A 20984-nucleotide genomic window follows, 5' to 3' on the forward strand; every position below is an offset into this window, starting at 1 on the left:
GGCAGCGGCAGGGATGCTTGTCTGGCTTGAACCTGCGCCATGACACGCCTTGTGCCTTCAGTGTTACAGTCAAGTCTAAGTAACTGCCTACTTTTACTTTAGAATTATATCTGATAAGAACGGGCTAATTGACGGTCATGGTGAGAACTCACAATAGTTGAGTTTAATCAATATCAATGTTGTGTTGGGCATGGAATTTAACTTGAATAACGTATTGAAGCAACAATACAGTATATAGTACAGTATACAGTAGGACGATGGCCCCCCAACAAAACCAATGTTACCAGAAAGGGAAAACAGTGTTTCGATTTTGTAAATATTTTAAGGAAGCTGTGATGTTCCAAAACCTTTAAAAAAGCGGGCTAACTTTCTCCATTGTTCCAGTGGAATGTCCAGTGCCTGATTACCTGTGTGAAGCAGTGCGTGGCTGGCTGTCTAGGGACAATCAAGACCAAAGAGAAGCATTTTGGAGTTGAGGTAGGTGTAGGGAACGACTACATGTTCCCTAAAAGTCATCTGTATAACATGCTTAACAGCGCTGTCTTCCTATTTTAATTTCTTAAACTTTAAATGTAACCTATCAAAAATCAAACATGCAGACAGTTGATTCAATAAGTGCTTTTTTTGGAAAATAATTGCTTCACACCAGACATTCATGCCAATAGTATGACGAGGTCGATTTGGAATATCCATCCATTTGCCGGACCGCTCTATCTTTACGAGAGTTTTGGGTCGGTTAGAAATAAACGGTTAATTTCATTTTAACTGTGCTGTCCTTTTCAATGAAAAGAGGATGCTCCTTTTCATGTTTCCTTTGTTAGGTTTGACATCAGTGAATTGAATCTGGTGACTGTAAATATAAGTGAACAAAATGTTAATATGTGTACACCACTTTAGAGTGTAGAGTAAAAAGAGTGGCCAAAAATATCAAAAGTCCTCAAAAGTCATATTTTTGTCTCCATGAACATGTCTTAAAAACACAGTAACTGCATACCTTTGACTATTTTGTCTTCAATGGGGTGCATGGTGAAATTATTCCTTTCTTGATCTGCTGCTTGCCTCGACGTGCAATTAATTACTCAGCCATTCTTTAGCAATTTTAAAACTAATCCTGGTTTTTATCTATCAGTGATAGGGCGTCAAATACACTACACTTTGTGACGTCAAGCTGACGTTATTCCTCTTGTTTAGAAGTGTAGTATAAAATGGCATATGTACAGCAGGGGTCATCAACCACTGAATTGGCCAGCAAATATAGAACATGCTCAACTTTGAATCCTTTTCATGTATTTTGATTTAAGAAGCAATCAATTTCCACTTGTAAGGAATGTAGTTGACGTTTTTTGGAATCCTCCAAACTTCAACTTTGCCTTTATGAAAATGCTTAGCAAGTTAATGATGCAATGCCACTCAAAGCCAAATTTATTTTAACATTTATCGTTACTCATGGCACTTTTACGAGGCTTTTACAATTTTATTTGGGATTATCACGTGAAAAGTAAACTTATTCTGGACAAACATGAATATGACCTCGGAGATAAAGTCGGGTGGTAAATCAATGACATAGATTACATACAGTGTCCGTCAGTCTGTGCCAATGATCTTTGTTCAGTGTGTATCGTTGAAATATCTTTGAAGCTAAAAGCCTTGGCTGAGATTTACACTAACAGTGTGTGAAATGAACTCCGCCACTCGCTCGGCCTAATTGTAATTTCCCATGATGACATGAGAAGATTTTCTTTGTGAATACATCCAGACGTGCTTGCATCACTTAAGTTCATCCTAACAAAAAAAAAAGACAGAAAAAAGCAAGTGCCTCTGTCAGCTCAGGGATTTGTTTGTTTTGCATTTGTTCATTAACAATGCAGCGAGCTAGTGCCTTTGTACCTGTGTGTCCATGCGCACGAGGACCAGAAGCTTGCAAACGTCGCTTTTTTGTTTGTTTGTGCGTTTGTGTCTGCCTTTGAAGAGACCCAAATTAGAAGGGTGTACAGTACATGTGTAAGCATGCTTGAGTAAAGAAGAACCGGATCAGTGGAATTTTTACATGAAACAACAAAGCAAAGGCTGCTTGTGAGTATGTAAGGGGAAACTTCACCTTGAACCACTTAGCTACTGTACCTTGGCCTCTTCTTTTCCTCTTTTCCTCTTCTTTAGCTTTTCCCTTCAGGGGTCGCCACAGCGAATCAGTGTCCTTCATCTTCAGAGGTTTGATTCATATGTTTGTTTGGCCAAGCTTTTACGTTGGAGGCCGTTCCTGACACAACCCTCTGTATTTATCCGGGCTCGGGACTGACACAATAAGGCACTGGCTTGTCTCCCCTTGTGGCTATAGAACAAGCAACTCTATTAACTTAATAAAGATGAAGATGCTCGACAAAAGGCCCTCCCCAAACACAAAATCGGCACATCAACATTCAAATAAAGTAAAACTACTCATCATTTGATGACAATGCTCTAATCTTGCCATGAAATTGGCATCTCTTTCCCTCCATTTCATCATACCTTGACCCAACTCACGAAACCTTTTTTTTTTTGTTTTTATGTATTGTTTTACGGACAATAGGTCCCATAATACTTGAAGCTACTTTAGCTTTTCTCAAAAATCATTTTAAATGGAAAACAAAGTTCGAGTCTAGCTGTAATTTAAACACTTTACAGTAGATGCAAAATTATTTGCATTGGAACTGAGTGGGATGCCCTTTCTCCAACCTATTTTCGGGGTCAATTTTCTCATTAATATTCACAAAGTAAATGAATTTTTCTCTGGCGCTCTGTTCGCCTTAATTTCATGTGTGAAATAGCTTTTCTTTGATTGCTTGTTTCCTGATATGCTTGTTTCACACTGCAAGGGGACACAAGCCAGTGTCTTATTGTGCCGGTCCCAAGCCAGGACAAATACAGTGGGTTGTGTCAGGAAGGTCATCCGATGTAAAATCGATGTAAAACAAACATGCTAATCAAACCTCTGAAGATGGAGGACACTGATTCGCTGAAGGGTAAAGCCGAAAGCAAAATAATAAGACACTGCTAGTGTCTTTTCACTTGTGTTGACTCAATTGAGGAAAAAAGAATCCTGATCAGGGATGAGAATTTCCCGCCGAACGGTGGATTTCCGACTTTTTCAGACAAAACTAAATATGTATTCTCGCTTTTTTGCTATACATTTCCTGTTTCGGCTTGTGTTGGCGGAAAGCGCAATTTTGATTGAATGATACTGACGCCGGTTGGTGGAAAGCGCCATTTTGATTGTATGATCTTGACTTAGGTGCCGTTGATGTTGAAACAGGTGTAAGCCCCCTTTTGAATAAGCGGACGAGTAAAAAAAAAACAATCACGTTGATTCACCTTTGTGGAGAGAACAGGTTGTAATTTGATAGATTCTAATTTGCAATGCAACAATACCATCGATGAAACAGTCGAAAGTCAGTGGCACTATGACAAGCCCCATGCAACATTAATATACTACTGTGAGAGGCCGCAGAAAGCAAGCGTGCAAGCTAATGAGCAGTGTGCAGCCTTGCTAGCAGCTTGCGTATGTACACGGCAAGTTGACTTTTATTCTGATAGTTTGGCTGGATTTTGACCAATCATGAGGAACAGAAAAACATTTATATTGATGGTGAGTATTATCATAGTTATTTTAAATAATATTAGGAAAAAAATACTGTTGATTCGATAAAATGTATTGTCTATAAAAACTTGACCTAAATGAAAGTTTAAAAGCAACAAATGAAATCAAAAATTCACAAAAGTCCAATACAGACGCTCCCCATATTATGAGCGAGATACGTTCAGAGCGGTCGTTCGTGAGGTGAATTTGTTCGGAAGTTGCTTCAGTGCATATTTTGCATTGAGTGGACATAAGTCAAACATTGGACGGGGAATTGAACGGGGACGCTCTAACAGTCGTAAAATAAATTCACACCTACTGTGGTACGATGACATATATCCAAAAATGTTCGTATGTACCGTTGTTCGTAACACAAATGCTCGTAAATTGGGGAGCATCTATACTCTGAACTGTACTGAGGCAGTGATTCTGTGCCATACCACAAGAGACAGCCACTGCCTGTCTCGATAGAAGGTAATCTATAAACGTGACACAAATACCCATACTGATGAAGTAAAAAAAACGGACAATTTTTACAGGGGGGCTTCTTAATATTTGTTTGAAAAAATGTTTGAAGTCTGCCTTAATCGCTTGCGACATAGCTCTTCATTGAATACTGTATATCAATGGCTAATACAAAAAAAAAAAAAAAATTAAAGCACTGGTTGACCATTTCATTCATCAAAGCAACTTTTAGCAGGTATGTACCTATTTTTTAAACTACTCGATGAAGGGTCTTGTAGTGCCGTACTGTTCTTTGCATTCATGATACAATAAAAAAAATAATAATTAAAATAAGTGAAACACTAGATTGTTTTATTACCAAAGTGTGCTGTGATGATTGAGTTTTTTTTTTTTTCAAGCGTCTCTGTGTAGGTGATTCAAAGTCAAAGTAATTTAAGAGTCCAGGCATCTTAGCTGAATTTATCCACCCCCTCTTGGTTCTCTCATGCTCTTTGCTCATTTTTCTCTCTTGTATGCAAGGCCATTTTCAAGTGGCACTTGCTTCATCTACACCCTATGTGCTCTTTAAATGCGTATGCGGACAGGTTTCCATGGGAACTGCAGCTGGTCATCTTTGACAACACAAGATTTGATCATTCTTTGCAGGATAAAAAAAACAACAACACAAATTAGCCACGAGTGGTCTATGCTCTCCTAACAGCACTGAGTTGCATACAGCAATTCCGTAATGAGTTTCACTACATGATTACATTATGGTAATTGTGTGACATAATAGAAAAAGAACTCTGAATACTTTGCCTCTCAAAAACAGTCGTGGGGGGAAGGGGTGAACCAGTTTGTCCATTTTCAGGGCTGATTTCTACGCCAAGTTCAGTCTTTTGTGGCAAGTCCCTCAGGGTACATTTCCACTCTTGACCAGCTGTCCACTGCCGCATTTGCAGCATGCTTAAACATGTCGATCCTAAATATACTGTATATCCATTCAGTTGAACCTCAAGTTACAAACGTCTCAGAGGTAATAATATGATAACAACAATGACCATCTGAAATTTTGCCACAGTAAATGTGAACCGTTTTATCTTGACTAGCATACAGTGTATGTGCAGATCATCCACTTGTCAACATAATCCGTCTTTCCATTTTTTTTCAGGCAAGACCTGAAACAAAACTAGCACTTGCCGTAATTGATCCTGGGAGCCTCTGACCCATATATGACAATGGTTTTGTGTGTGTGTGTGTGTGTGTATGTGTGTGTGTGTGTGTGTGTGTGTGTGTGCGTGTGTATGTGTGTGTGTGTGTGTGTATGTGTGCGAGTGTGCGCGCGTGTGTGTGTGTGTGTGTGTGTGTGCGTGTGTATGTGTGTGTGTGTGTGCCACTTTTCTGGTTACCTCCTCAACCTCATTTTGCAAGTGACAGCTTGTATAATTTAACATATTGTAGTACATATGCCCACCTTTAACTCAATCACTGCCATTCACGAATTTATTTGGGAATTGAAAATACAGTAAAGTCTCGTTATATCGATATTCTCGGGCGTCGGAAAAAATATCGATATAACCGGACTATCGATATATCCGATCCTGCGGCATGTAAATTTTCTCCTTGCGTTCATAGAAATAGTATCGTAATAAGCAGTACTATCGATATAACCAATATAGATATAACGAGACTTTACTGTATGACTTAGAGCGCCATTCCCGAATTTGTTCTGGTTTTGTTTTTTCATGCTTGGGTGCCGATAAAGCGCTGGCCATGGCCTCTGGTCCACAAGGGCGCAGCATTTCCCTTTTTTCCATGCCTTGCTCCAGCTTCAGCTGTTGTTAAAGCGCTATATAAACCAATATGTATGTATTGCATTGTATTTTGGACAGCTGCCCTGATTTCAAGCTCATATAATTCCAGACCCATATAATTTCGGAATGAACTCTTTTTTTTTTCTGATGAAAGAAGAGAGTCTTAGGTTTCTAACGCTGTATTGAAAGTTTATGTAGTACTAAAACTAAATATTCTGAAAGTCCTGGAATCCAAGTGACAACGACAAAATCCCTGGCACTGGAGTGGACACAGTAGTGGACACAGTTTTGCACGTCTGGCAGTGAATGAGTTAATAGTGGCAGGTATATGCTCACTAACTCTGACCATAAGACAATCTGCACACTGGTGCAAGTAGTTTTTTTTCCTCTGTTCCCCTGTTTTGCGATTGCATTGTACAGGTTAGAATCTCCATTAATAATCTAAAATGATTTGAAATAATTTATGTCTTTCTCATTTGTTTAATATCACAAACCTTGGCATTTGAACCTCGGTGTGTAGACCTTTTAGATCTCCTATATTGTCTGATTAATGGTGGTTTTATGAAACACTCAAGTGCAGGGTGTCGTCCATTTTAGCCAACCCATCTTTTATTTTCCACCGCTTGCTCTCATTTCATCCCTCACTCCCCCGGTGCACACGCTGACCGTTTCATGTTCGTCGTCTCTTCTCTTGGAGTCACATTTTCGTCTTATATATTTCACAACCTCTGTTTTTTTCCTCCTCCTCCTCACACACGCATGCAGATGCGCACACACTTTCTCTCCGACTCCCCCACTCCTCTCCCTTCCCCCCCCCTCTCCATCCTCTTGTATTCACCAGCGACGACGGCCAGCAGCCTCTCTCTTGCTGAGCCTCTGGCTCCTCTGTACTTGACTAATTAGCCTTGAAGTGCTGTTGAAGATCATCATGTTCATCTCGACGACCTAGCAGGGGAGCACGGACATCTACATAGGCTGGGAGGGTGCAGGGTATCGGGAGCTGGCAAGAAGCTCACTCTTCACAGCTGAGCCTCTCGGACTTTTCAGTGATCAAGAGGCTGAAGTGAGAAGAGGTTGGGTTTCGAGAGAGACCAGACACGGAACCACAGAATGGACCGCTGGGGCAAATTCTGCTAGAGAGGGGGACTCAAAAGTGGCCCTTGTGACAGCTTGAAGCAGCCTGAGATTTAAGGTGAGGTTTTTTTAAAATATGTATTCATTTTTTTTTAATTATGGACCACCACTTGTTGGATTACAAGCAAACATTTTTCTATAAACATTTTATATGACAGTATTTTATATGGCTTATGTTCGTGAAAAAAAGATAATATTATCTGGAAGAGTGTGGCGTGTGAATGAATGCGCAGCAGGGAGATAGTGAACTGGTTCCATTGTGCCCAAGGGAAGCTGATGGAAGCGCATCAATGTGAAAGACACGGACGGACAGCAGCACCAGAGACAATCAGTCACGCCAGCTTTATGCATGATGGCATCTCTTGCTTGAGATGATGGGCACCTAAAAAAAAGCCAGCTTGTGCATTTCAAATGCAGCTTCATGAGTGCGTGTGTCAAACCACCAACAGTGGTGCCTTTGGTTTGACAATATTTTTTTTGTCAATTTTGCACAGTGCACTGCATAATTAAGCATACTGTTATTTCTCATGTTGTGGCTTAGTTTTTACTCTTGAGGACTACTAGGCATTTGTTTATGTTAAGGTATTTCTTAAGAAGCAGGTTTTCCATGTGCCCAACTGTATTTTTATACACTTATTGAAATGTGCGCTACAGGCAATGAAATACATATAAAATACAAATTCATTCAAAATATATTATGATTTCGAACCATGATATTTTCTAGCATTTTCTTGCATTGTTTGTGTGTATGTACCAATACAAATCCACCTTGATAGTTTTTTTCTCGTTTACTTGTGTGCATATTTGCAACACATAGCGGTATCACTTCAAAGGAAAGGTAAATCCTGTACAACCATGTTGGTCGCCCACTGTTTAATTTGGAAATTAATTGTCGGCATTAATACCCAGTGCTACTATTTGAGGAAACATAATTACCTCCGATGACAGTTGGCAATCACCCCTCCCCCTCACACACCCTCATCACCCCCCTTATTGCGTTTGGCATCAGGAGGGTATTTATTGCAGGTCGAATTGCAATATGTAATTTAGTTTATCGGTTGCTCCTGCAAAGTAGCAAGCTAGCTTTGGTTCCACATTCTGTATCATCACTGCAAGTTCTTACCTCATAGGTGCGCTGAAATTTGTTCAACTTGTTAAAGTCTTAATGAGCGGCGGCGCAGCTAAGGCTGAATAAAGTAATAATGATTAGTATCTCCTTTGAGAGTGAAATAGAGGGGTAAAAGCGGGAATGAAAGCCTAAGATCAGATAGCATGAGTAATGGCCCCGTACCTATATGTCTTTTCTTCGAGTACAGTGTTAAGTTTATTTGTGCACAAAGCACAACTATAATACCTGCGCCTTGGCAAAAGTGAAGCCTGGAGGTCTGTGTGACCCGACCGCTGTATTGTGCTTCACCCATTCAGAGTCCGACATAAATTGGTTTTCAAAACTCAAAGGAACGTTCCCCGCTGTAACCATAACATAGCTGATTTCTCCGATGCGAAATGTGACACAGTCATGCGAGTGCAAGTGGGTCACCTGCTGCCTGTGAAACAGCCTTGATCCAACTGGTTCTAAGCAAACCCTGTCACTAAGCTACATAGAATTGTGAATGGCTTGTCTTAATGAAAATTCAGGAAGCGTTTTGACATCACCCAAATGAGGCCATTGACCGATAGGAAATCCAAGAAAGGTTTTTGTTGCTCAACAAGAGCAATCAATGAGAACAAACTTCTGTCAACAAATGAAGAGGCACAACCTAGCATCTCGATAGATAAAATGATAGGCCATTATCTCGGCTCAGCATTTTCCACTGGTCCTCTTGCGTCATTTTTAGGTGGGTCATTTTCCACCTCACAAAAAAGTTGCTGGAATCTGCTCAATTCACATCGCTTTAAACAAATTAGTTGTCACAAGAAACCAAATAGTAGGAATGGAGAAAACCAAGCATATCTAGTGTGTTCTTCTTGGTAGATAAGGAGTTGGGAGCAAAGGGAAGGGTGTGGGAAACAAACAACCCAAGAACAACAAAATAAGCCCCAAAACAATGCAGCAAAATGAATCCCGCAAAGTGAAGACTGTGGCGTGCATTGCAGAATTTAGATGAAAGGCAGAACACTGGATTGGCCTTTAATAGTCACATTTGACATTTCACAGCTGAAACAGTAAAAGGAAGAGTAAAGGAAGTGAAGGAATAGAAGAACAAAATATAGGAGCTGCAGGAAAGGCAGCCACTCTCCCGGCGCCATCTTGAAGTCAAAAGAACAAAAAAAAATAATAATATAGAATAAATAAATAAATAAATAATATAATAAAAATAATATGACAAACACAAAGACACAATCTTCAACCTTAAGCACTTTCAGCACCGTCTTTGTTGTTTGAAGCAGTTCTAGATGAAAGAGGAGGCTCAAAGCGTCCTTTCCACCAGTGGATCAGGGACACCATAGTGAAATATGCATGTCTGCTACAGTACAAGTTAAATGTTGAGAGCAAGCATGAAGCTGTAGCATGCATTAACAAAAAGAGACTGTCTTAGATCTCCTGTCCCACGTAAATCCGCTTCAATTCTAAGCCACGACAGTTCCACATAGCCATCAACGCTCTGCGCTGATGCTCCTTTATCCTCAACCCATGCATCCATCCAGCCACAGACTGTCCTACTGTACCGACCTTTTTGCTGAACAAAGCGACACTGTGAAAATGCTGCCCATTACTAGCGTAAAAAAGCACAATGGTCCCAGAGCTGTCCAGCGATGACAGTCAAATGGCACCGACATTCCTCCCAAATAAAAACGGTGCTGGCATATGAAAAGGCGCGACCGCTCATCACAGTCTCCTCCTAGATAAATGTTGTGTGTTTTTAATTGCTTGGATTTCTACCCGTATACCCAAATCAGCTGAACCCTTTAATTACATGCAACACATCACCCGTACGGTATTGGCTCGGCGTACTTGGAACAACGAATATAAGTAGTCAATACAACAGAAAATTTCCATTCTAAAAACAGGAACCTGCAAAAAGAGCAATCCACAAACGACATGATATACTGTACATGAGTTGACTGAAGAGAAATGAACCTGAGACAAGCCGAGGACCTTAAATTGCAACGTTCATTCACTCCTATCTTTGGCATCCAGGTGCTCGTTGCTTTGTAATCCTCCTTTCGCAGCGGAAACTTAAAATCGATCGCGGCAAGAGCTGACAAGGCTGCACAAGATATCCACCCTGTAAAGTTGTCATTGTGGAGATAAGCTAATACACTTAATATGTTGTCCACTAATGTCTTCCTGATGGCCTTTTGATAAAAATAAAATTTTCAAGTTCTTCCAGATGTAAACATTGTGCTATCAGACTGCAGTGCAATCATTTTTCTTTTCAATGGTGACACTATCCTTTTTCATGTGAGAAACTTCCATTTTTCAAAGATGGCCTTCCTCTTGCTACCGCCTTGGTTGTCTTTTGTTCCACTTAGAGGTATCTTTTGGAAGTGGCACAATTTCCTACTACATTTAATGTTTTATCTGGCTATTATTCAACATCTCTCCCCCACAGTCTGCATCACATTTGTTGTCTCTGTTATTTTTTCTTAAATGATTCTTTTTTTGTTCTTTTTTTATCATCACTTGTGTGTGTTCCTTATTACTGATGTTTGCCCCCGGTGTGGTTTTACTGTACATGTCTCTTGGTGGGTGTACATGAAAATATACCAGACACCTGATAAGCTTCTGTTATGAAAAATTCAAACAACAGTTATTCAAAAGCTGTATATTAATGAATGAAAATGTAAACTGAATTTAGAATCAATCATCCGTTATTGACGGTTTAGTGCACAGGTGTCAAAGTCAAGGCCCGCGGGCCAAATCCGGCCCGCCACATCATTTTTTTCGCCCCGAGAAAAGCAAATCAAACTTGTTAAATTCCATGATGATTGCTAAAATCTGAGCCAAAATTTCATATTTTTGGATGTCAACCACAATAAAAGTCATTATTCTTGACTTCAGATTTGAAAACGAGTTATTCATTCATTTGCTGTGTGCTCTATACGTAATAGTTGAAGGGATTTAAACATTCTAATGGGTTCCCCAAATTCATAACGGCCCTCGAGAGGAAACCATAACTGCAATGTGGCCCGCGGCAAAAAATGACTTTGACACCCCTGGTTTAGTGGTTCATTTATTTACTCATTTAACTCTACACTGAAAGTAAACTGAAGCTTTTTCAAATGACTTTTTGTCAGAGATGTTTGTTTGGACACTGTGAACAAAGACTCGAACACAGGAAGGTTGTCTTTTACTGCCGGCAGGGGACGCAGCCCTTGATGACCAATGCCCAACCTGAATACCATGCCCCTGGACCTCCCAAGCTCCAATATCCACAAATTAACAGAACATAGACTTTTTAATAGGCTATCTTTCCATGAACTGATAAACTTGTAAACTGGTTAATGAGCTCTTCCTGTGAAGGAGTTTACCAAGTCCTAAATTCTGCCCAAGCCAGATCTCCTACCTGAGGATGACAATTTCACAAGTTGTGTCTGTTTACCTCAGATTGACCCCAGTTTTTCTGTGCTTCCATTGTGGGCCTTGTGTTCACCCAACTAAGCATATAACAGCATGAAACCTCTATATGATAACTTCTATTCTGTCTATTCTCTATCACTTTTACAGATGATCGACACACGGCTGGCAGCCCAGAGGCGAGAAATGAAACTTCTCAGTGACGGTAGCTATCAAAAGACCAGCACCTACATTGTACCCTGCTTCCTCTTTGTGGAGGTGAGACACTGAAATTGGGTTATTTCTGACCCGGTTATTCATCCACCAACATGACATCACACTTTAATCTTGGGAAAGTTTTATGGCATGCGCATAAGGAGCCTAATAAGACAGTTTGGACCCGTCTTCTTAAATCTAACTCCTGATAAATCGCAAGAGCGTGCCAGATGGTGCTAATTAGGGATGCACAACATGGGAGGGGTGAGATGCCACATTCTTCCCTGAGATGTTTAATGCTGTAAGATCACAGAGCTTGAGCATATTATGAGAAATCATAGTCATGTGGGTATAATTGTAGCTCACATGGTGAGAGGAATATGAATGGTTTTGTTCAACGATGTCAGAACTGACTTGCATATCCCGGAATGTGTAGTTCTAGTGGATTTGTTGTCATTTTGTTTTGAAAAGTTACAAAAAATGCTTATCGATGTTACATCTCAGGATGCCAGAATTATTTGCCTGATTGTATAACTCGCAGGATTTTTTTTTGGGCACCTGAAATTACACGCTTTCCTTTTACCCAGATTGCCATCCAGACTTGTATATTTGTGAATGTCATTGAAACCCTTGATTTAATTTTATTTATTTATGATTCAGTCAATGATCAAGATATGCTTTACCTTCAGTTCGCTCATACAAAGATGCCCATTCAGAAACCAGGGTGAATGAAAATGATGAAGTACGTGGAATTGATTTGCCACAGGTCAATATACAGTATAGTCAGCCATGGGAAGGCGTACACTTTCCGCCACTGGCCAGAAGCATCTGCAAGGGGGTGGGAGATCTTTGACCTCCATGAAAAAAATAAAATCTCTTCCTTAGCTACATTCCAAGATATTCCATCTAAAAATGAGACACCTTTAAAAAAGTAATGGACAAATCATTTGGATATTTTTGTTCTCTTCAAATCATCTTTCTTCCGCTTGGTTTCACATTTCTCCCCTCGTTTCACACGCTTCTAAGGCGGATTAAAGCAACAATGGGCATCAGTTGGGAAATTGACAAAATTAGCTGGATTTTATTTCAGTCCGCTAACTCCCATAAGATGTAATTGATTCGTTTAAATTAGCCAAGCTGAAAATGGTCAAAGTAAGCCATTTACAAGTTTCATCTGGTAGACTCTATTACAGCTGTCATGCAGTATTCATTATTATTATTATTATTATTATTATTATTATTATTATTATTGTTATATTGGATTTGGATTGGATTTACCTTTATTATTCTCCCAGTGGAGAAATTTACATGTCAAAGCAGCAAAGTTATGAAAGAAAGATGAAAAGAATGAAAGAAGTAGAAAAACAAAATACATGAGCTGTTGGAAAGGCAGCCACTCTCGCGGCGTCATCTTGAAGTCAAAAGATTAAAAAAATAATAATAATATGACAATATGACAACACAGACAGTCATTCATATCCGTTCCACACGACGCACAACAACACAAAGTGACCAAAGAAAACACAAAAACAACTTAATTATTATTATTATTATGTATTATTATTGTTATTGTTTATTTTTATATACCTGCAGTGTTACAATTTTAGAAATATTGAGTCTTCTAAAATGTAGCTATAAATTTCAAACAACCTTGGCATGTCAGACATTTCTCAGACAATCTTCCTGAGTGGTACAGAATACTATTTCATTGCAACATGATAGTGCTTTGCCACAATAATTCCACTTTGTGGTTTAGCATTTAACATCTCACTTTGCCATTACAAAGTGCCAAATAAGTCGTGTAGAGATAATCTGAAGTGCTCACCTCTCGTGATGACATTTTTATGCTACTTTAGAGGTCTATTTTCCTGCTATGACGTTCTGGCTCTGAATAAATAAAGAACAGAAAATATAATGCAAAGGTTCTCCTGTACTGTACTTGGTTTCAAGATTCTGTAATATCAGCAAGGAATCTTGGCTACCATGACAATGGATTGCAGTTTGCCTGGAAGCATCGTCATGGTAACTGTTGCTGAACTCCCAACTTGTTACCGAATGCCTTTTTTTAAGAACACAAAATCGAAGCTGTCCTAGTTGTTATGAATATTTGGCAAGATATTGAGGAGGGTGTCAGAATACGTTTTCAGTGATTCACTTTGATATGATCCCAGACAAACATCACAGATTCTCTGCAGAACGAACTGCTTTGGGTTTGCCGGCATTGATTTACCAAATGAAGTACTGTCATCGGTTTTCATTGTGTGTATGTGTATCGACGTTAATAATCCGGAGAAATATAATCCATGTATCACTTCCTTCAGGGAAGCACCATCTGTGACTGAGTTATCTTGATGAATGTAATGCTCAACTCTTCCTACCACTTACTTTCTTTTCTGTTCTTCTTTATATAATCCCCAAACGACCCGATAGAGAGCTTGTGTTCTTACATTCCCTAATTAATTGACTGAATTAAGAATGAAACCCAATTAGTCTGTGCCACTTCTCACACAATCCGACCCTGCAGGTCCTCTGAGCCAAAAATCATCTTGATGAGCTTTGTTCTACACCCTGCCTCTTTGAATGGTGATCCACAATTTTTCAAACCTGAAGGCCTGACAATTTAGTAGAATCGTTTTGAATTTTGAATCAATAAGTTCAGGTTGTTTGGCAATAAGAACGTCCTTAAGGACAAAATAAATACATTCACTTATTCACTGCCATTCCCGAATATATTCGGGAATTGAAAGTATGTCATGGAGCGCCATTCCCGAATTTGTTCGAGTTTTGGTTTTTCTTGTTGGGGGCTAGTGGGGGAGGTGCCGATAAAGCGCTGGGCAGACCTCTGGTAATGCTTTTTCCCCCTTCCACGAGGGGGAATCATTTGCCATTTGTACAGCCGCCCCCACTTGAAACTCATATTACTCCAGACCCATATAATTTAGGAATTAATATGTATTGTATTGTATTTTGTACAGCAGTCTTCATTTCAGGCTCATATAACTCCAGACACATATAATATAGGAAATAACTTTTTTTTCTGATAAAAGAAAAGAGTTTAAGGTTTCTTACGCTGCATTGAATGTTTATGTAGTCCTAAAACTCGTATTTTAGAAACTAGTATTTTAGACAGCCGCCCTCATTTCAAGATCATATAACTCCAAACCCATATCATTTAGGAATTAACTCTTTTTGTCTGATGAAAGAAGAGAGTATGGTTTCTTTCACTCCATTGAATATTTATCTCGTCCTAAAACTCAATATTCTGTCGGTCCTGGAATTCGAGTGACGACAAAAACCCTGGCAGTGCAGTGGACACATTTTTGCACATGTCTGGCAGTGAATGAGTTGACCTATGATTTGCATTCGTGACGCTGCTCTATTTCCAACTTGGTTACCTTTCATGACGGCATTTCAACATTTATATCAATTTCATTTTCAATCCAGACTCCAAATTCACACCATCATAAAATATAAATTCATTGTTCAGGCAGTTCGTTGCTTGTTGTCCTGTTTTAACATTATTTCAATGGGGAATGTGACAAGAATGTAGGACAGGGGAAAAAAGCTTCCACTACTTCAAAAAATGCTCACATAACACTACTCGACCTTCTGATCACAAGTGGCACGTATATCGGACCGACCCTAGTTGATGGCTAACATTACAGTGTACCATATTTTCTGGTGTATGGTGTTCGTCCTCTTTGGCAAGAGATTACGCAATGTTGCGCAATGTCGTCTGCCTCACTTTCTCGTCCCAGCCAATCTGAATTCAGTGGCAAGACAGAGTCAAGACGACTGGGGATGGATCGGGATGCAGTGGATGACCACAGCGTTCTACGTATCTCACTGTGCCCTACTTGCGCTTCACAACGCTTTGCTGGGCCCACCTTCATTGCCGTTGAACCAGTCTAATGATTTCCTCCATGCAATCTACCTACATGCATAGGTAGACAAGCCCTACAAAAACCTACTGTCTATGTGGCATGCTCACTTAGACAGAGAGACTCATGGTGGCTGGGACGCCTAACCCCGTCACAGATCAAACAGACCTGCCACTGCCTACTCTGGTGTATAAGGCACATCCAAAAGCCTTCATTTTCTTCATATGAGCCTGCGCCTTATACAAAGGTGTGTCTTATATGTGAAGTTATATTGAGCCACAACAAGTTTCGGAATCCTGTCAGCAGCCACAGAATCCATTTACCCTTGTAGAAGAAGTACTGCGTAACCCCAGCTTCTACTGTAGCGCATAATAATAATAATAATAATAATCTTTTTCTTTTCCTTTCGGCTTTTCCCTAATAATAATAATAATAATAATAATAATAATAATAATAATAATAATACAGTGAGACGTCAACTTACAAACACCTTAACTTACAAACTTTTCGTCTTACAAATGTCAAATTTATGAAAATTAAACCTTATAATGAGCACTATTTTCATAATACACACCCACCACGGCTGGCCAAATGATCTTCGGCGGAAGCACACGACCGAACAGCACCAGAGGTTAAGTTACCAACAGTCCTTATGGAAGGTGACTCTCCTTCCATAAGCCATCAACAACCATCAAAAAGGTAAATAAAACTTTATTTTACAGCACAGTTTATTTCTTTAGTTACAGTCCTCATGTAATGCGCCTTTCTTTCCAAACAGCAATTCCCTTTAGCCTTCGACCTCCAACGCCATTCCATCAAGCCATAAATGACCATCACAAATGTAAATAAAGTGACTTTATGATACAATTCAGTGTATTTACTTCACTACAATACAATAGCACATTTATTATACATAGAATAAGGTATGTTGTGTGTAGTTTTAAGGCTTATTTAGTTGAAAAGTATATTTTATGGAATCCCGGGAACGGATTATTCCCATTTTAATGGTTTCCTATGGGAAAATCTTTTTTGACACACTTTTCGCCTTACACACTCTGTCTAGGAACCAATTAAGTTCGTAAGTTGAGGTCTCACTGTAATAATAATAATAATAATAATAATAATAATAATAATAATAATAATAATAATAATAATACATTTCATTTATAAGCGCCTTTCAAAACTCTCAAGGACACTTTACAGTCACAGGCTAAATTTTTCTGGAGGTGAGCAGCGGCAGCCAGGTGTGGCAGCGTTCACTCAACCTGGAAGTAACACAGACACTAACTCAAATAAAAAATGTTGCGTGCCTTACATTTGGAAAATATTTCTATACTATATTTGAAAAACTTTTTTCATTCATTGAAAATGCACTTTATAGTCGGGCACGCCTTATATATGGAAAACATATGAACATACACCATTCATTGGGGTGCTGCTTATACACCGAAAAATACGTACATTAGCAGATTCCCTTACAGACAGTGTATTGTCGGTGTTCAAATACCCATGTTTCGGCGACACTTCCGCCTTCGTCAGAGTGTCACGGATGTTGCTGTGACGCGCCATTTTCAGCTGGTGTTCCTATGAGGGCGTGACCTACCTGTCAGAACTGACAGGCAAGCCACTACTACCTGGAGCAGCATCCTGGAGGGACGAGCGGACAGCGGGGGGCGTGGCTTGCCTGTCAGTTCTGACAGGTAGGTCACGCCCTCATAGGAACACCAGCTGAAAATGGCGCGTCACAGCAACATCCGTGACACTCTGACGAAGGCGGAAGTAGTCGCCGAAACATGTCAGGTATTTGAACACCGACAATACACTGTCTGTAAGTAAGGAATCTGCTTAACATTAGTTGACAATCTTATCAGGATGGTTTGCAGAACCCTGATGAATTTGGATGTTCAAAATGGAGAAAAATTTTGGAACCCCAAATTTTACTTCCCATGACATTGATTTTGACGACCTTCCAAACCTCCACCTGTTTCATTATATGAGCTCATTTCTGTGTGTCTTTTGTGTTCCATCCAACACATTCACAGCTCCACCACAATAACTTTTTTTTTTTTTTTGAATACTAGTTATTCATTCATTTGTTGAGCACTCTATATGTAATATGTGTAGGGGATTAAACATTCTAATGGCTTCCCTTATTTCATAACGGCCCTCTAGAGGAAACCATAACTACAATGTGCCCCGCGGCAAAAAATGACTTTGACACCCCTGCTGTACTGCATCATGGGACAACAGACCTTGTCTTTCCTTGAAGTTTGTCCTTACATATACATGCAATGTAAATTTCTCCACTGCGAGAATAATAAAGGCAAATCCAATCCAATACAAAGCGCTTAACATTGACAGCTATTATTTACATGAAATATAGCAGTCACAAAGATAGTAGAAGGCACTAGGGAGTAAAATCAAGATCAAGTCAGAATCATGCTGAGTCCAATGCCAAAGAGTACAAGTCCTTACGCCTAACTCATTGAACTGCACCATATATTGCGAAAATATCATCTCACGCCACGTGCAATAAATTGATACAGTCATATGGAATTGTGATTACATCATTTTTACAATATTAACGCATTTTCCTGTGTATAAGGCATGCCGGAGTATAAGACGCACCCCCAATGAATTGTATACTTTTAAAACCTGTTCCTTATATAGGGCGCACCAGACTATAACTGACTCACTTTTTTTTACCTTGAAGATAACTTTTCATTCCATTTTTTTATTGTTCCCCCATGTTAATGTGAAAGCAACATGCAGTAACATAGCTCACCCCGTAAGGGCGCTCACTCCTTTGTTGTTACATTACCATCTCATTACCTATTTTATGTTTCTCTCCTCCGACGATGCAATGTTGTTGCTGACTGCGTCCCTTTTCACAAGTTTCCCACTGTGGCTCTTTCTACAATCTGCTGTCTGCTGCTCTTCCTTTCCCCGATATCTGTGTGTTTATGGCTTTGTTCCTTATCGTGTCCCAAGGCTGGTCCGCCACCATCTTAGATAACTTAGATATCTTGTGCTCCAAACTATTCAAGTTTGAAGCTTTATTCTCACTGAGTTGTCATTTTCTTTCCATTTTGCTCGTTCTTATCAAGTGGAGTATGAGAGCCCATCTTTTTTTCCTTTCTCTCAGAACTTTTAATACATGTATGAATATTTTCTGACATTTTAAAAGCACAAAAATCCTTTGAAATTCTGTCCATTCCTTGAATTGAATTGAACTTGATACCATGTAATTAAAAAGAAATTAAACAGAGTGTACACTTTCTTCAAAGTTCATTTTCAACACGCAAGTGTGCTGATGTCTTGAGCATCTTTCTCTCTGACTGTTGTGAATTGAGCATCACACTGACTGCACCAATTATAAATAGCATTCTCTTTATCTATCTGCATCAGGCTCACAGTTCCTTTCCTTTTTGCATTCACGCTTTTCATCCTCATTCCTTCCCCAGATTGACTGTGTGCCTCCGTGCATCTTTTACCTCCAGGCAATAGTTTTTGTTGTTTGCGCTTTTTTTGGCCCCCTCCTACCTCCAAATCATTTGTTCCACACTGCTTTACTTGCCACACACCCACCACCTTCAAACAAATTTAAACTCACAGTTCTTCCATGTATGAACACCAGATACACTCACTAACGAAGCTCCTTCTCGCACATTTAGTATACAGAACGAGAAGAAAGTTACATTACAAAAGAATATGTTAAAAAAAATGTCAATTTTATTTTGTCAAGTGTGCCACAGAGCTCAGAGTGCCGATGTGCATGTGGAACTGTTGCGTATTGGAATTGAAGCGGATTTACGTGGGACAGGAGATGTGATACAATCTCTTTTCGTCAATGGATGCTACAGCTTTGTGTTTGCTTTCTACATTTAGCTTGTAGTAGACGTGCACGTTCCACCATTACGTCCCTGATCCACTGGTGAAAGGACACTTTGATCATCTCCTCTTTCGTCTTCAACTGCTTCATGTAACAAAGAGGGTGCAGAAAGTGCTTAAGAATGAATGACTCTGTGTCTTTGTGTTGTCATATTATTTATTTAGTGTTTTTTTTGTTCTTCGAACTTCAAGAGTGAGAGTGGCTGCCTTTCCAGCAGCTCCTGTATTGTTTTTCGACTTCTTTCTTTCCTCTTACTTTTAACCACTTTACTGCTGTGAAATGTAAAATTCTCCACGGCAAGACTCTTAAAGGTAAATCAAATCCAATCCAAAATAGCATCATTTGGATTGAGATATATGGAGATTCATGTAAAGTCTACTTAAAACATAGATTTTTTTTATCCTAATAAATTTGCTTCACACGCTTTTTGCGGGTATCCGGTGTAAATGTGGGGTTTCTCTGTTGCGCTCAACCTCCCTCGAGTACAATCTATAGCAATATGAACGAGATGGACGATGCCTCAATCGAAACGGCACACTTGTTTATCCAAAATATATCAATCGTCAATCTCTGCAACTTCTTTTTGCCTCATTTAATTCCAAATTTCACACAGTATTCAGGCAGCCTCTTCAATATGCGCCTTCACAATGCTGATTGTGTAAAAACCCTCGACACTCACAAAGATCCAGTCAGCGCTCATCCCCTCATTATTTCCATGAATAGCACCTGCCTGACATTCTTGCTGCGCTGGGATTTCTTGGTTGTCGAGCGGATGGTGGAAACACTTGTTAGCTGCCAGCTTCCCACCTGTTACCACTTTCGATAGATGGGAGTGGGAGCCTCAAAGGATATATGTACAGTAGCTCCTTATCAGCGTTGAATGAAGTCTGGATGAGCTGTGCCGCGATGACCTATTTATAGAATGTGCTGTAAACATTGATATTCATTGATGTAATCCTGTTTCTCACTTGACTTGGTATTGGGTTATGTGCACGTATAGGATTAAGAAATGATTATACATGCTGAATGCTCTGAATGAGGTCAAGTCATTTTGCGTTTGCGTTGTCAATTATTTCCAGTTTGTATGATCAGTTTGTTGTGTATTCCCTTGTGCCGTGTTATTGAATGAAGGTGTACCCAGTTTCTCAAGCAAAGCTAGGATAGCCTACGGCTCACTTTTCTTTGACCCAATTGGGGTCAACGGATTGATGGATATATTTCATTCATATCATTTCAACTCTGTCATGTTAGTTTGATTGATAAATTATTAAGAACAAGTGCATAGCGAAAAAAATCTGTGCCTCATTCAGCTGCCTGAAAAAAAGTCTCTAATGGCTGTCGCGTATGAAATAATTCACGACCTCATCATATTTTCAGATTTCACATCAGTGTGTGGCAGAAAGATACAATCCAACCATTTGTTAGCTTTGCTTTTTATTTTCACTGCATTTTGAATGTCTTGTGACCTTTGTTTACATCTGTTCTGACC

The 20984-nt window shown here is 39.5% G+C and overlaps 1 protein-coding gene across 3 annotated transcripts in view; it reads left to right on the forward strand.

Annotated features, from left to right (window-relative positions):
- Positions 1-1939: 1939 nt before the first annotated feature.
- The window catches only part of plppr2b (phospholipid phosphatase related 2b), a 47679-nt gene continuing 28634 nt past the window's right edge, over positions 1940-20984 (forward strand). For 2 of the 3 annotated variants that reach the window (XM_089006799.1, XM_089006797.1), the window contains exons 1-2: positions 6582-7063; positions 11678-11785. In XM_089006799.1, the coding sequence (XP_088862925.1) occupies positions 11678-11785 (108 nt within the window). In that variant the 5' untranslated portion in view covers positions 6582-7063. Of the gene's footprint in view, positions 2074-6581; positions 7064-11677; positions 11786-20984 lie in introns of those variants that run through there. The other variant, XM_089006798.1, reaches the window with a different exon arrangement.

Source organism: Hippocampus bargibanti, linkage group LG10 (assembly GCF_051943395.1).
Source record: "Hippocampus bargibanti isolate YZ-2025 linkage group LG10, ASM5194339v1, whole genome shotgun sequence".
In the NCBI taxonomy this organism is placed as follows: Eukaryota; Metazoa; Chordata; class Actinopteri; order Syngnathiformes; family Syngnathidae; genus Hippocampus; species Hippocampus bargibanti.